At 42.7% G+C, this 16,786-nt stretch overlaps 1 protein-coding gene across 1 annotated transcript in view; it reads left to right on the top strand.

Annotated features, from left to right (window-relative positions):
• The window catches only part of dlgap2a (discs, large homolog-associated protein 2a), a gene marked incomplete at its 3' end in the record, with an annotated part of 137,644 nt that overhangs the window by 99,837 nt on the left and 21,021 nt on the right, over positions 1-16,786 (top strand). Inside the window, exons 4-6 of the mRNA XM_079216823.1 lie at positions 3,346-3,560; positions 11,343-11,493; positions 12,412-12,628. Of these exons, the coding sequence (XP_079072949.1) occupies positions 3,346-3,560; positions 11,343-11,493; positions 12,412-12,628 (583 nt within the window). The remainder of the gene's footprint in view (positions 1-3,345; positions 3,561-11,342; positions 11,494-12,411; positions 12,629-16,786) is intronic.

Here is a 16,786-nt window from a genome sequence, read left to right as displayed (position 1 = left end):
TGTGTGTTTTCACAGTGATCAATAGGGCCGCGCTGTTTTTCTTTATCTGCTCAAGGAGACACGCTACAATCTATTCAGTTTATCAGCGAATCCAAATTAAACAACTCCCGCCACAGCTTGCGCCTGTCCTCTGGCGTTACGTTCATTAATTAGACGTCTAAAAATATCAAACCCCTCCAAGACTTAATTAACCCATCGACTCCATTTGGTAGCTGGTGCATGCCTGTTTTTAGAGGGGAGACAAATTACTTCTTCTTCTTTGTTTTTTTATCCGAGTGTGTGTTTGAGAGTGCGTTCACGTCCGTTAGGGTGGACATCTGTGTGTGCATGTTTTTGAAAGAAGAAGAAAAAGAGGCAGTAAGCTGATTTCTCCCAAATTCATGCATGTGTGAAAGTGCATCTTTTTGTGGGTCATGTACGTTTGCCGTCACCTTCTTTTCGTGATGTAACGGCATAACCTTGCCGTAACATTTTCTACTGAACTTCACCAAAAGGACACACCATAATCCCCATCAATCATGCACCCTTGCTATCATCACACCATAGATGAAACATTACAGTCAAAGGCTGCTTTGACCCAGCATTCTGTGTGAATAACAAAGAGTGGGCTGTAATAAAGCCATAATTGATCAATTATTCAAGCTGTTTTGATTTGATGTGACACTCGTTAGAATAGTAATCGTGTGGGCATGCTTTGATGCCAGGGGTTAATAGAATTACTGTCGCAAGGGAAGTCTTTTATTTTCAGGATGTAAACAAACGGATACCTTTCTTGTTGCTGATGTATTGTACGTGGCATGTATGACTTTTTTTGCAAGTGGAAAACTATTTTCAGTTTCGAATTCCAGCTCAGAAAAGGATAATGTCTGTTTGTATATCTCTTTGGATAATAATTGCTTTTCAATTGTTATTTTCCAATAGATGGCATTTGCATCAGAACGTGATTAGAGTCATGTGCCTGACGCATTAGTGACATTTGGATGAAGCCTATCTCCTCCTGACATTTCCCACAGCCAGTCAGCTGCCGCCCTGTTGATTGTGAACCTGTGAGTAGTGAGTTAGTCACTGAGGAAAGTTTAAAAAAAACATAGAATCAGTACTTCAATTATAACCACACATGCATACAGGATTTCAATACTAATAGTGGTTGGGAGGCTATTTTAAAGCCCCTCTTTTGCACAGCTCTGGACCCAAGTCATATTTAACTTAATGAAATCTAGAGCCGGGTGGATTGGCATGGCGCCAAGGCTGATCCGACTGCCAGGATGTTAAAGAGATGGATGGATGCGGCGTCGGTGAAGCCTTCAACTTCCACATAGAACTGTATGGATTACTGACAATGTCATATTTTACGGGTGCAAACCATGGACCATGTAAATGCGTGCACAGCCAAAGCCAAAGTGCAAGAAGGAAAACGGATGAAGAGAGGTGTGTGTCTTGGAGTGTCTGGAGAGGGTTTCTGCATCTGTGTGTTGTGTTGTATCATCTTTAGACTGAGACCCTGACTCAGCTGCAACTGTTGTTGTCCCGGTGATTAAATGATGCTGTACTGTTTCACTAAAGCAAAGTGAGAGCGTGTGTGAGTGAGATTGAGGAAGAGAGAGCTCATTACACTTGTGTGTAATGAGCTTGCAAACAATCCTCATCAGTTGTTTACAATGAGTGGGTGAAATCATCCCACAGATTTTAATAAGCGACACCACCGTCTCCAATACAGAAAGGATCACCTGATAACATTTCTACATGTTATAATAATGTATAATGGCACGTACAATAATGGAACCACGTTTTCCTTTCACGCCAAGAAAATAATTGCTCCACACGATCTGTATTCACAGATGTTCTGTACTATTATATCAGTTATGTACGTGTGGTCTACTTGCAATGGATCCCAATAACAAAATTGCCTCTGTGAGCAAAGCATGCCGGACTAATGTCAAAGTGCATTAAGCGCCACTTACAACTTGCAGATGGAGTTTTTGCAAGATGCTCCGTTTGTCTTCCTGCTCGCTCCACCTTCAACGTTTAGGACTGTCCCGATCGGTGTGAAATATTCACTCCATGTGTCGTAAAGACGAGTGCAAGTGGGACGCCCCGTTCTCCCTGTGAATGGGATAATGGTGACGCTGACGTCTGGATACTCAATTACCCGGTTTAACGAGCGGGAGAAAATTGCAAAATGTAAACGGCCCGGCTCGTTTTGATGGCCGGTCTCCATGTGCGATAGCTACGACAGAATAGGCAAATATAGCTCCCATTTTCCATTTTCAAGCTGTATATCACCAGTAATTATGATTAACAGCTCAGCCAAATTTATGACATCCTTTCAGTCAAGGTTTTCAGCGGATTTTAACCTGGCCAAAACCAAAAGGAAAGCTTAAAGACTGAGCAGCTGTGGGAGCTGTGGGAAGCTTTAATGGGTGTTGATTCATCATGAAAATGGTGCTGTGGAACTCAATGGTTGGAACTAACTGTGCAAGAGAAAGGGGCTTCAATTCAAGTGTCTATCAAATAGCGCACTGCTTCCTCACTTGGAAATTTCATAACACTGGATTTTATTTTTTAAACAAACGCTCTAGCATTGCTCCATTTATATGTATAGTTCAGGAGTTAAGAAAAATCAAATTCCTTTTACAATATATTCAAGACTGTTATTGCTGTGCTCTTGTAATGCAGAGGTGGGAATATTTCAGTGTCCTATTATGACCTTTAACCTTTGATATTGTGAAGAAACAGGCAACAAGTATAATCTTGCAAAAGGGTAATATATGATGCATAACAATATCCAAAGACATTTAGCCGCTACATATGGAGATATGTTCCTCAGGAACTGATGAAACTAAAGCAGAAATAAATGGAAAGCTAATAATGAATGAATGAATATATACTTTATTAATCCCCAAGGGGAAATTTGGAGTCGAGTAGCAGCAATTTAAAGACAGAAAATAAGATATCAAAACAGCAGGAATGAAAGATATACAATAATAATGCTAATAATAATGAAATAAAAAATAAAATAAAATATCTGGGGTGAAAGAAAAGCACAGTATTGATTTAGGAATTAAATTAAACTTAAACAGTAGAAGTGCAAAAGTGCAAGTATGTATGTATGTGTATATTAAGTGTGTGAGGTGTAAATAAACAATAGGAGAGTGCAAAAATGCAAGTTATGTATGTAATATGTGAAGTGTGGATAAACGTAAACATGTACAGATTAATCAGTCAGAGGATAATAATGTACAAACATTCATCCGGCAGCCTAATGTTGCTTTATAAAGTGATAATATGAAGCGACCAAAACAATATTTTATTGCATTAACCGTTGACACTCCCATTGCCACCCAGGTGCCCCAGGATGACTGGGGGGGTTACCCCGGCGGTGGAAAGGATGACGAGATCCCTTGTCGTCGGATGCGGAGCAGCAGCTACGTTAAAGCCATGGGGGACGAGGAGAGCGGAGAATCAGACTCCAGCCCCAAAACATCGCCTCAGAAGTCGGTGCGACCTGACGCCCTGGTGAAGGCCATCATCAGACCCAGGGAACTGCTGGACTCCCAGAGGTACAACACATGCGACTTTAAAAGCTTTCTCGTCTTGTGCTCTTCTTTCTTGCATGCGTGTTTATGTATTCAGCTCACCTCGAAGGTCGATGTGGCAAAGCAAACCTTGTCCATCAACTAAAGTTAACACAGGATATGAATGTATTTATATCATCTCTCAATTGTTGTTTGTTTGTAAAAAAAAAAAAAGGTTTCCCAGGGGATTCCCTGGGATCCACACTGGGCACACTGAGGTTTGTGATACTACCACTTTGTGTGCCACAGACATTATTATAAATATGCCGTATTAAAGTAATGTGTGTCGTAACGTAATCTCTGAAAAATCCTGAAGATGTGAATGTTCTCAACGCCTGTTTGTATATCCATGACACGCTTTCTGTGTTCCTATTTTACATTTGAACAGAAGACCTTTTGGTCCGCTTACTATTTGTTCATGTTTTGATCATACTTCATGATTTGCTTTGTCACATTCCCTGTGCCTGTAGTGCCCCACCACTACATCAGTGTCAAGCCCCTGAATCCTGTGCTCATTACAATCCCTTCCTGCGAACTCCTATTGTGTCTTCAACTGTAAGAAAGTGTTCAGTAAAGGTTCTTCTGGGACGCGTCCCATTAAATGGTGAGGAGCTTTAGTTGTGGTTCCTCGGTGGCAGTAGAAAGCGCTTATAAGAGGATTACGTGATAAGACAAGCTGAAGACAATGTCACATCAAAATGTACACAAGCAACTTTGTTATGGAGAGATACATGCAGAGTTACTACAATTACAGCATTAACACATCCATTCAATTAGGATGAAATAAGATAATAGAGCACTTGCACCAAAAACAAAGTAACCTCACCTGTGGTAAGACCAGGCAGTATCCTGCTGGCTTTGTGGCAGCAGGACGTCCTGATTACTGTCTGCTTATCCTTCTGCTCCATATTTGCCTCACCTTCTGTTGCACCTCACATCTGTCTTCATCTTTATTTTGTTCATTTTCAGTTCCAGTTCACTTCAACATGGCAATTGGTAAAGACCAGCCACAAACGAAAAAGATGTCCTCATCACCTGGCTCTGGTTGTTACTCATAAGGTTGTTGAAAAGCATATGTTTCCTATTATTATAGCTATTAATATGTTACTTATCTTCTTATTTTACTTCCTATTGTGGTTTTAAATTGCATTGCTGCAATACTTCGGCCCAAAAATGATTGCATTGTGCATGGTTTGTTCCCTCTTCAAAGGGACCTGTTCTTCTTTGTTCGCAGCCTGTGAAAACAGAAGTCCATTTTAATTATTTAAGTTACAGTTTAAAAATGTCCCAGGCCTGCTCTTTCAAAACACAATCTTTTTAATGTGCATTTGCTGTGCTTTGTGAGCCGTGTGTATTGAGAGCATTTCCTAGTCACGGTTTCAGAGCGGAGGTCCACATCAACGGCTTTTAGCCGCACCGCAAAGAAGGCCTGGTTGTCACCGTCATTTCTAGACGGTTGGATGCAGCTTCTCCTTTTATTATGCATTCCTATTGGAGAGAACTTTAGAAGTAACTTCCACTATGCTTGACTCCCATAAGCTCTTCTTGTGTTAATCAAAGACTGCAAGTTTGGTTTTCTAGGAACATGCTTTTACAATTTGTTGTAGGCCTCCATCTATTTATGACATGAATTAAAAGCATCTGTTTTCTCTCCCATAGACTAGAACCAGTGTGTGTGGGATTTCAAATAATCCAAAAGCATTGACAAAAGAACTGCAGCTTTTGTGCTGAAATAGACATATGTTTACTTTCTTCAGTCTCTCCTGTCAGAGTCTTGATAGAAAAGGAAATATACATTTTTCTTGGACAACTGGTATTACTTGGTTGTGCTTAAGTGTCTAAAAACTGGTAGAATGATTATTGCATCAACTTCACGAAGTAGATAGATAGATAGATAGATAGATAGATAGATAGATAGATAGATAGATAGATAGATAGATAGATAGATAGATAGATAGATAGATACTTTATTAATCCCCAAGGGGAAATGTTTTGTCATCGTAGCGCCTTACAACTTGAAGATACAAATAAACACACAAGATAAAATATATAAAGAAGCAACAAGGATGAGAGATATATACAAAATAAAATAAAGTAAAATATAAATATATATATATATATATATATATATAAATATACACAATAAAATAGACTACAAATAGCTGGAATAAAATGCATGTACAGCTGCAGAGTGTATTAATTAATTAAGCAAATTAAATGTCAACAATAGATAGTGGAAAATGCAAAGTTTGTACAGTAAAGTACAGTAAAGTGTACAGTGATAATTAATCCACAGAGGATCCAGCAAGCGGTGACTTGCTGTAAAGTCGTAATGCCGTAGGCAGGAATGTTTAAAGACATGAATAGATGTATACTGTGTTCATCCACTCACAACAGTAGCTGGAAATAAATACTGTAGGACTATGACTGTCAGAATTAACTTTCAAACGGTTTGGGATGCTGTTGCTTCGTCTGTTGGAGCACAATGTGAGTATCTCTATCTATTTCTCTTCTCCTTCATGCAGCATGTTTTACTCAGGGAGGGTTTGCTGGACTGAAATGGGCAGTGTGTGTGTGTCTGTTCTGCTTCTGCCCGAGCCCATGGGCGCACAATCTGACATAAACTGTGGACATTATTCAAGAACGACCTTGCGTCTGACCTCAGTGTAGCTTGTGGCCTGTGACTGACACGTAGCTGCAGTTTGGGATGTCACACAGTCACAGCACGAGACAGCGATACACAGACCGAGTAACACTGATGATTCCCTCACTCTTATTGTCATGTCCTCGTCTCTCTCGCTCCACGCGCTGCCGACCCCGCGCTCATTGCCATTCAGCAGAGGTTTTTGAATTGCTTCTCTCTCGTTGAGGAGAGCATTTTTTCCTGGAAGCTCGGGAAGCCGCAGCGGGCAACACCCACAGAATCCGCTAATACTGTGAACCTGACCCTGATGAAAACACACAAACAGAATAAATGATGAGTGTTCGTGACGTCTTTCTGCACGGTGACAGGAAATAGAAGAGATATTCAGCCTTTACAGTCCTAGGCAACAGGCGGTAGCATACTTCCATAATATGCCAGTAATTCATCCCCAAGGATATACAATGACCAATCGAATGTTATTGATCGTGATCAGGCCGGTCCATAATGATACCTGTCAGAGAGGATGCAGTCGTTTGGCCTTTTCAGCTCTTTTAGAGTGTGAGGTAATGTATGAGGCAGCTACAGTGTGGTATGCTCATTTTCCCACATCTTGCAAAGCTTCCCCTGGCTACCCATTTTGGATAGCTGTAAACTGTGAATGATTTATGAGGATTCAACAGCAGGAGGGGTTATCAGCTGCAGTTATTGCACTCTAAGGCCCCTCTAAATAATGGCTCACTCAGTGCTCAGGCCGAGGGTCTACTGGGCTCAGCTGGAAGGAAGGTATTGACCAGCATGGAGCTGCCGCTGTGGCCTGCGTCTGAGTCCATTGGCAGAAGAAGAGTCCTGATGCACTGAACCCACTCTAAGAATGCCAAAATATGCTCTCTTTGCTCTTGAATTAAATGGAGACGTATCAGTTTGTGCATCCTCGGAAATATCAGTTTTTTTCTGAATGCATGAGATTAATATTAGCTAAAGGCTATATATCTGCCATACAGTTTAGCCATACTTTCTTGCTACGGGGGTGGGCCGCTCGGTGCCCCCTTTTGGTCCCCGCCATCTTGGGACTCTTCCGGTCGATTCTGGAAGTTTCTTTTGTCTGGTTGACATCGTCTACACTGCCTCCGACTGACCTGAATCCCACCACTGCCACCAAATGTGGTGAAGCCTGACCGGAGCGGCTTATTTATTTATATTTATTGGTTTATTTATCTAAATGACTCTGCTGCCCGTGAACTCAACATGATATACAAACATAAATATATAAAAATATAAATGAACACCTTTTGGTTTTGCAACACAGCGTCTCATGTCTGCCTCCTACCACTTTGTAAGCCACTCCGGTCAGGCTTCACCACATATTGATATGGGCGTGTGTTTTTTAACTAGAATAGTCAAAAGATATGTGTGGCAAGTTGATTTTTCAATGTAAAATAACCCGCTCAGTTGGTCACAACTCTTTAAGTAGCTAATTTATGAGATGAGATAAGCTCACATTTGTATTGATCCCTGGAGAAACATCTTGCATTACAGCGGCACAAGAAGAAGACCAGTGAGGTTGATAGGTTGACAGTTGTTTAACGCTCTAAAATGTAAAATCACCCATTTAGACACAGATATTCTCAATCTTTTATAACCCTGGGGTCTTGGCAGCGCCGTGCTGTGATCCATATCTGTCACCGTCTTGAGTTCCCCACACATAAAAGGCACCACGGATGCCACCTGACATGAGAGCTCTCGTACTATTATGGTTCATTGAGCTTGTTGGGATGGAATTAGATTGGATTCAAGACAGACATGGTGCAGGTTGGATTTCCTCTGCTCTTGTACCAATTTGATGTCCCGCGGGGCCATTCAGACAGGCCAAACACAAATTTGACAACATCGGCTCCCTGAAGCAAATCATGTTAAAGTGAGAACAGGCTGTCAGGCTGTGTCACCTTCCTCCATCTTTCCTCCTTTGAAGCTCTCTGTCGCTCTCGCGGTTGACAGGTTGGCTTCTTTGTTCGTCTCACCAATAAAGAATACATCACAGTCACAGGCTCACTGAGCCGGAACAGCCCGTGCACTAGAGACGTCAATGATTGTTTTAATTAATAATCGTTTACACCCTCCAGGCCCCCGTTCCATTGCAACTTAACCCCGGGGTCCTGTAGGTCCCGTGAGCTGCAGAGCCGACAGCGATGATGAATTGAATATGAATCAGCTTTTTTTTTTTGTGCCATCGTAGAACCTGCCAAAGATGTTTAAACATACATTAACGATGATGGGAACGGAATGACATCTGGCAAATTTACCTATTAAGCAACAGCATAATGAGTCCTTGAGTAAATCTGTAATGATATGTTGAGTATGATAGCAGGTTGCAATGACACACATGCACTGAAGAACATCATCAAATTAAAATCCATCTCGGGCCACTTCACGTCTCTTTTAATGCCTTTGGCCCGGAGTCTAAACGCCACAAGTCAATCAATCCCACCCATTTTTGACAGTCTCTAAAATAACTCACATTTGTTTGCCCCCCATCCATGATTAGATTCCTGAAGCACCGTAATTAATCAGATTTAACACTGGCAAAGCGTTCGATAATTCCTGATTTGACATGATGCAATTACTCATTTCAGCATTAGGGGTGAGGATTTTCCCCTCAGATCTCAAGGTCAAAGGCAGAATTCCCGACTATTGATTTGTGGCTGCGTGGGACGTGTCGTGCATAGTTATCTTACCTTTCTGTCGGCTTTTTCATCAACACCTCTTTGCCTCCGCTTTGAGTGGAACACTTAATACCATGTCAAAGATCGATCAGGCTACCTAATGTCCCTTTCAGAAAGGTGTCGACTGCTGCATTGATCTGGATTGAACGGAACATATACAGTATACCTGACAGTGAGTCGGCTATGAATAAACTCATCGCAAAGTTTAGTAAACACATCAACTGTTCATGTATTCCCTTCATGCGACGAAGTAATTATTCTCCATAGGGCGTTGCAGTGCATTTTGTCTGTCAGGAAGAAAACTTAAGAGACGAGCAGACACAAGTCTCATCCTCGTGCTCTCAAATTTGTACTTGTGTTAGCACTATGTCAACCCTTCTTTCAAAATCGTCTTTGTCTTTGTCCTTGTTCCTTCTGTTCTTTCAATCAAATGCCGTGCTTTCAACATTTCCCCTCAGAAAATTCGCTCACACCAGCTACTGTCGGGACCGGGCTTTGTTTAACCACAGACAGAGTGCTTTCATTGGCAAGAAAGTGTGAGATTCCCATCATCCCTTGCCTTAATATTGGCCAAAAATGGCAGTGCATTAGCACCAATCAGAGACATTAGAGGAAATTTGCTCTGGCGTGATTTGATAAAGGGCCAGCGCTTTCTCAAAACAGCCTCCCTTCACTCAACTGACGATAATAGACATTTCTCCAGGCATGGATGGATGAAGTACGCCTCAGCTATGCCTCAGCTGGTGCACTTATATCTGATCTTGTCAGCTATAAAGCTTGACTACGTTTCATTGCTCAGGGAAGGATGTTTATTTTTATTCTCACTTGGCTCAATTAAGCAAATCTAATTAGCCACATAGGGGGAAAATGTTTTTTTATGATGCAGTGTAATTGTGTTTTGTGTGCAGTATTTCGTCATCAAGTGCTTTGTAATCCTTTTTGGTCAGTGGTGGTGGACAGTCGACTGTGCGTGTGTGTGTGTGTAAATGTGTCTACTGGGAGACAAAAGTCATAATACACTCCTCATAAACGTTGTGCGTCTCTTCATGTTTCATTTATAAGATATTGCCACGACCAGGCAATTCTTACTGCCAGCGTAATGTAACCGTAACATTACTCGAGGCCCATGTTGGACACTGTACTACCCTAATGTTTGCAGCATATTGGTGAAAACTCCCAAGCAAACATTCAGTCCACCACAAATCCCATACAGGGGCAGTTCCATTAGACTTCTACCCAGTGACGTCACATCCATCCAACTCCCACTTGTGGGACCCAGTAACTCTGTTTTCTTCTCTACCCACAGCTCTTACCGCCTGGATAAAATCAACAGTGACATGCGTAACTACATCACCAATTTTGCTGAAGACCTAAGGTGAATACAGGCTCAGCGCCACCCCTCCCCTTACCTCTCTGTTGCTGCCATGTTGCAGCGGTCAGACGTCGGAGCCAGCTGGCTTGCAGCCCTCCTGACATGCCCAATATGAACGCCTCACAGAGCAAACACTCAGGACCAGTCAATGAGAGGTCACCTGGGGAAGCCAGCTCACACTGGCAAAGGATAAGGCACTGAACACAAAATAAATATTTAATTCGCCGCTATACATTACAGCGGCGTACTTCCTCCCATTTACAGGTTTGCTACTTTTACCACTTCACAGACTTAATCTCTGGGCGTTTCTGCTCTCGGGTTTCTTTGGCTGTTATGAAGGTTGATATTACTTTTGCAAACACACACTGCCTTGCTTCGGCATTACAAGATGGATTGGGGGACTTTTAATCATGCTGGCATTGTCCTCGCTGCCAAACGCCAGTGTTTATCTCTATAAAAAGCACTGAAACTGCTTACTCATCTCTGCCTGCCATTAGAAATGGATCTGGCGGAGGGAAACTCACTTTGGTATCCTTAATGTGACTCGCATAGCATTCTCTAGTTTACTTAAAGTGCCTTTGTTCCCCATGTCTTTTCTATTTGTCTTCTCTCCAGCAGATATCAAACCGAGCTTGGGTTTCTGAACTTCCCTGTTGCGCTGCTGGGGTAGCACATTTAATTGACCTGGCTCTCTGAAGTGCTTGCTCACTAACTAGCTCCTGTTTTGCATTTCCCTGATTTCCAAGCATTGATTGTGCGTTTCAGCACAAGAGAAATCGAACATAATGGGGAGAGAAACAGAAAAAAGAGAGAGGCTCCCCTCTTGGGAGACCAAATGTCATAACCGTCTCCTTCTTAAGTTCAGGTTGCCCAGAGGAGGACACGTAATTGTGTTTGTCATCATGTTACAGCATGGTGGTCAAACTGCTTTGGTTATTTGTGAAGTTATGTTTTATTGACTTGCTGAATAAGTCATCACCATGGCTGAAGTCCCACTCCCTTGCTGCTTCTCTTTCTCTCTCTCTGTTCAGTCAGAGCTACCACTTGCAAGCCACCAGGGACATGCACCCGAGCATTGCCCTGGATCCCTCTGCCAACTACAACTCTCCCAAGTTTCGCTCCAGGAACCAGAGCTACATGCGGGCAGTCAGCACCCTCAGTCAGGCCAGCTGTGTTAGCCAAGTGAGCCAGGTGAGTCTGCACCCTTTCAATTAGCAGGGCTCTTTCAAATCCAAACCTGGACTGGGGAGCAGCACCCTGAGGAGGTCCCAGGGAGTCCTCAGTGAAATTAATTGGAATAATTCCCCCTCAAAGTTGTTCATTTAAAACCACAGTCCAAGAGAATGACTGTCCTCAAAATAATTTTAGCTCTCCTTGTAACTCTTTTATCGTTTTTCAATACACGCACATCCATTTTTTTCTGGCTTCATTTTGCTTACACATATTTTATATGACAGTTCATTGCACACTGTTTATCTGGATAGATTAAACGACTCCAACAGGGGTTGTTGAGATATTCATCTCCCTCTTGAAAGAGGGGCATATTGATTTGTTCCGAGTCTTAAAAGCTAAACTCCTAATTCAAAATCCCAATAAAATAAGATGTTTATCTTTGATTCTTGATATTGCTAAGCAAGTCAGTACTAAAGACATTACTAGATACAGCCAACACCTCTGTAATAAAAAAACAGAAATACTTCAACAACAAATATTTTACAGCAAACCCTCTGATAAGGTATGACCTTGATTTCATGAAAATGTGCATCATACTGTTTGGTTGTATTCACACAAAGTGAAATATACTGCAGCAAAAGGAACTCGCCTGCAGGTTATCTTCTAGTGTGGAAATATAACAATATGACCATTTTTTGTGTCATTATAAAAACACATTTTCCATTGTTTTCTCTGCTGTCTTTTGCCTATTAAAACATGTGCATTCACATTTGATTTTAGCAACAAGACTTGTTTTTATTCTAATGGGAATTGACAGAGAACACAATGGGAGGTTTTTTACAACAATAATTTCTCTGGATAAACAAAGAAATAACCTCACTTGCTTAACAACGGAGGAAGCACGCTTACGGCTTTTGTGTCTCACAGGTGAGTGAAACAGAAATAAATGGCCAGTTTGAATCAGTGTGCGAGTCGGTGTTCAGTGAGGTCGAATCCCAGGCCATGGAGGCTTTGGACCTGCCCGGCTGCTTCAGAACCCGGAGTCACAGCTACTTGCGAGCCATCCAGGCCGGCTACTCCCAAGACGATGACTGCATCCCCCCCATGGCGTCCACGCTCACCTCCACCATCAGGTCTAGCACAGGTAAGGGCATTTTGACATTCATTTAATTCAATGTGTGACATCCTGGATGTTTTGTTTTTTTCTTAGAAATTAACACCAAAAGCTTACATTTGGCATTAACATGTGTTAATGGATGAATACAGTTAGTGTCAAACAGCTTCACATCTCTGCATGAATCACTCTTGTATGTTTCCATTGTTTTGATGGACGTATGATTACCGTAGCTGCCACTTGTGAGCTGTGCTAGTTCATCTGACTGTATTTTGGATACAGTGCTTCATCTGCTCATCCATTGGATGCATCAGAGAGTAAAACTATGAACCCTATTGAAAATCACAAATGGAAATTGTCTGAAGAAAAAATCAGGTCAGGATATGAACATGACTGCTTTTTCGGCAACATTTTGGAAATCTGGCTTTCTTTGTGGTGCACTTTTGAACTTACACACAACAGGGCAAAGAAATGGTGAAATTGCAGTATGCAAAGTATGCATTGTTAACTTCGCACAAATTATTTTGTATCATTGCAAAGCTCATGTTTACTCACAATGAGATCACATTACAGAAGTGCACACTATTGTGTCTAGACCTGGATAATGAATTATCTAATGCTGACGATGAAGATACCGGTAACTGAACTGTCACATATATAACATCACATATGCAAACTTGTTACAATAAATCAAAAGTTACAGCTGACACGTGCATTAATTTCCAATACTGAGCCTTGATTATAAATTGTAAGCTTCTGGTGGTTTCAACAATTCCCGTGATTGCTGGCTTCACAGAGGAAATGATATGTCCTTGTGCCGATGAAGAATGTGGGAAGAAAAGAAGAAAAAGTGTCCGGATGAGAAGTCTGAGCGGATTCCACCTTTTCCCACAGTAGATTCATGAACTAACAACATCAGTTGGACTATAAAAGGGAGGGTTAGAGGTGTGGCCATCTGGAGCTGTGCTTATGATCAATTATTCATACCTATAACTGTTTACTTTCACTGCTTTCTCAGTAAACTCAAATATCTTTAAATTTTTAGGATAGAGAGTTTGGTATGTGATAGATTTCGCCAATTTTTTTGGACATGGGGCAATTGGTGCTGCGAATCAATCTGTCAAACTGGACCTCACTTTTTCAATAGGGTTCATACTATACTTCCTGATTGATGGGAAACGGTTTGGAAGCTTTGCTCATCTTTGCCTCTTTTCATTGCACAAAGTACACATTTCTTTACCTCGCCTGAAAGCAGACGAGCATGCAAGGATTGTTCTTACACCTCATTTATTAGAAATATTGTCCATTCTCTGTGATGTGTTTCAGTAGTTAGGAGTTTCAGCTTTGTGCATTGAAAAGATGCAAAGAATGCATGCTACAAATTAAGGTTGAGAAGGCAGTGTAAACCATTAATGGAAATGAGTCAAAATGGGAGTACTTTCCCAGTGTTACACTGGTTTTCAACACCATAATCGATAATGATATTACAGATTATATAAATTCGAGAATAAAAATACTTTTATACACATCTGCACTGTATCGATCGGTGAATTGGGGCAATAGTCACAAGGTTAGCACTTAGTTGTTGTAGATTTCTGCTAGTATCTTATTTTGACTCATGGCATTCAGTGCATGATTTGATGTTACTGCTTTGTAGCAATAAAAAGCACATTATCTCCAGCTGCTCACACCTGTGGCCATATTACAGAGACGTATTCATATTTGTCTTCCAGATAGAAATTATGTGCAGGAAGACTCATGTTTACCCGACCAGGCCAGTGTACTTGAGGATTTGGCAGACACGGCCCCTTTGGCTCATGATGATCTAGGCTGCCCCATCAGAAGAGACAGACTTTACCAACAAGATAACATGGGCGCAACAGCCAAACCTCTGTCTGGACCACCTGTTTCTCCAAGCCTCTTCAGATCTCCAAGATCTAGTGCCCCAGAACGGCCATCACCAAAAGCCATCCAGGCCAGTATCAAAGAGTCGGCTACCTTGGCTGCAGCTATCAGCATGCAGTGGAAGGAAGAGGTCTCGGCCATGCGTCGAGAGCTAGCCGATCTAAGGAGAGACCTCTGTGTAGAGCTCCGTGCTTTCAACAGTAATTTCAACACTTTCACGCAGCATTACAACACTTGGTCTCCCCATGGTGGCACCATGGCAACTGGAGCTGGGGTAGGTTTGGGTGGACGGGTTGGGGCAGGAACAGGGACAGGACCAAGGGCAGGAGTCGGGACAAGACCAAGGGCTGGAGCAGGGGTAGATGTAGGTGTAGGTGTAGGGGTAGATGTAGGTGTAGGTGTAGGTGTAGGGGCAGGAGGACTTGGAACCTTTGCGGCAGATGGAGGCACTGGGGGAGCTAGAGAGAAGAAACCCCGGACAGCAAAAGTATCTGTGGGGACCCAGGCCAGAAGCAAGATCCTGGTCCGGCAAAGCACTGCAGATGCAGCTGTCAATTGTCCAGAGGAGAAGGAGGAAAAGAAAGGCGGCCGCAGAAATCTGCCAAAACAGCTCTCTATGGACCCAAGCATTCTTGCCTGTCCACAGTCAATGTATGTAGAGAGTGCCATACCACTTTCTTTGGGTCCTATACTTCCAGGCTCTGTTAGGGCAGCAGAACCAGAGACATTTGATTTGACTGCACTGCACTCTAGAGCCAAGCCAGAAACAGAACTAGAGCTACCAGACAATGCAATTGTGAGTTCCTCTGACATGGTCACTAATGAGCGAGTCACCACTCAGGGAACAGTGCCAATTTCCTCAGAAGCAGCCCTTGAGAGCCCACATGATTCTGTGACAGTCGAACAAGAAATGCTACTCACTCCACAGCTAATAGCTATAGGCCCGGCTAATGAGTCCCATTCAGATGCTGAACCCTCTCACCCTGATGACATGAAATCCACAGACTCAGAACTAATTGAAAGAGATAAGATACCGCTACCATATCCAGTTCCTGTAGTTACTGTGTCTCCACCTGAGGAACAGGATTATGACATCATGTCAGATTCAGAGCCTCCAGATCCTATCACTGTGGAAGAACTAGAATCAGTGTCTCAAGACCCTGCTGCTGTGTATTCACCATATTCGGGATTAGATGATCCAGGTCTTGCAGACCCAACAGAATTAGAATCAAGATCAGATCTACCAATAGTGTCCTCATCTGACCCTGTTAGTCAAGGCCCATTCTCAGTCTGTGACACACCCACACTTGATCTTGATACTGCTACATCATGTAATTTAGAGACTGACATCATATGTCCATCCATTGTGGTGTCAGAGTACCCTGACACAGATTCTCCTACAAGTCCAACTGATAGTGACACAAATCCAGATCCAATTATCACCTTTCCAGATTATCCTCCTGACCCTGCCCCAGAGCAAATGACATCGGCCTCAGCCTTTGCTTATACTTTAGTAGAAACTCTACCCAACACTGACCCAGAGTCCCAAGACTCAGAGTGGCCACCCCTTCCTGAACCACTTGATACCACCCCTATATATCATGCCGATCTGGTCCACTTTGATTTAGTCATGCTGACTTCCTTCGATCAAGATGATCTTGACTCTGTGTTCATGGACCCTGAACCAGATCCGTTTGACCTGAGTGTTGACTCTCCACCTATTACAGAGTATTTCGATCCACCCTTCTACCAATCAGATTATCCAAGTTCCCCCCTACCCACTGCTGACCTCGCCACAGTGTGCCCCTTGGATCCTTCACTGTCAACAGAATCAGTCTGTTTGGACCCATCTATGGAGTATCGCTTAGCTCACATGCGTCAGGATGTAGCCTCAGAATTACATGAGGTCTCACTACCACAGGTCACTGTCACAATATCCCCTCCTAGTTCAGCATCTCCTGATACATCATTGGAAATAGACTTTGGACCCACAAGTCCAGCCCCAGACCCCCTTCCACCAGGTACAGATTCATCAACACCAGATCTCCAAGACATACCCTCAGTGGACCTTGCACTCATGGAGCCAGATGATATGATTGCAGAAACCCTGGAGTGTACGGCTGAATCCCAGGAGTATGGGAAACTTGTGGAAGCAGAGACCCCAGATAGTCCAGAAAGGTCCTCAAGCGAGCAGGCCTTTCTGTGGAACAGGTGGCAAAGGAGGGGCCAGAAACAACAATCAATGCAAAGGAGTGGCAGCGTGGAACTGTGGAGCGGGAGATA

The sequence above is a fragment of the Taurulus bubalis genome (genome assembly GCF_910589615.1).
Source record: "Taurulus bubalis genome assembly, chromosome: 4".
NCBI lineage: Eukaryota > Metazoa > Chordata > Actinopteri > Perciformes > Cottidae > Taurulus > Taurulus bubalis.
Note: the sequence above shows the minus strand (reverse complement) of the source record. Positions and strands in the feature narration are given on the sequence as shown.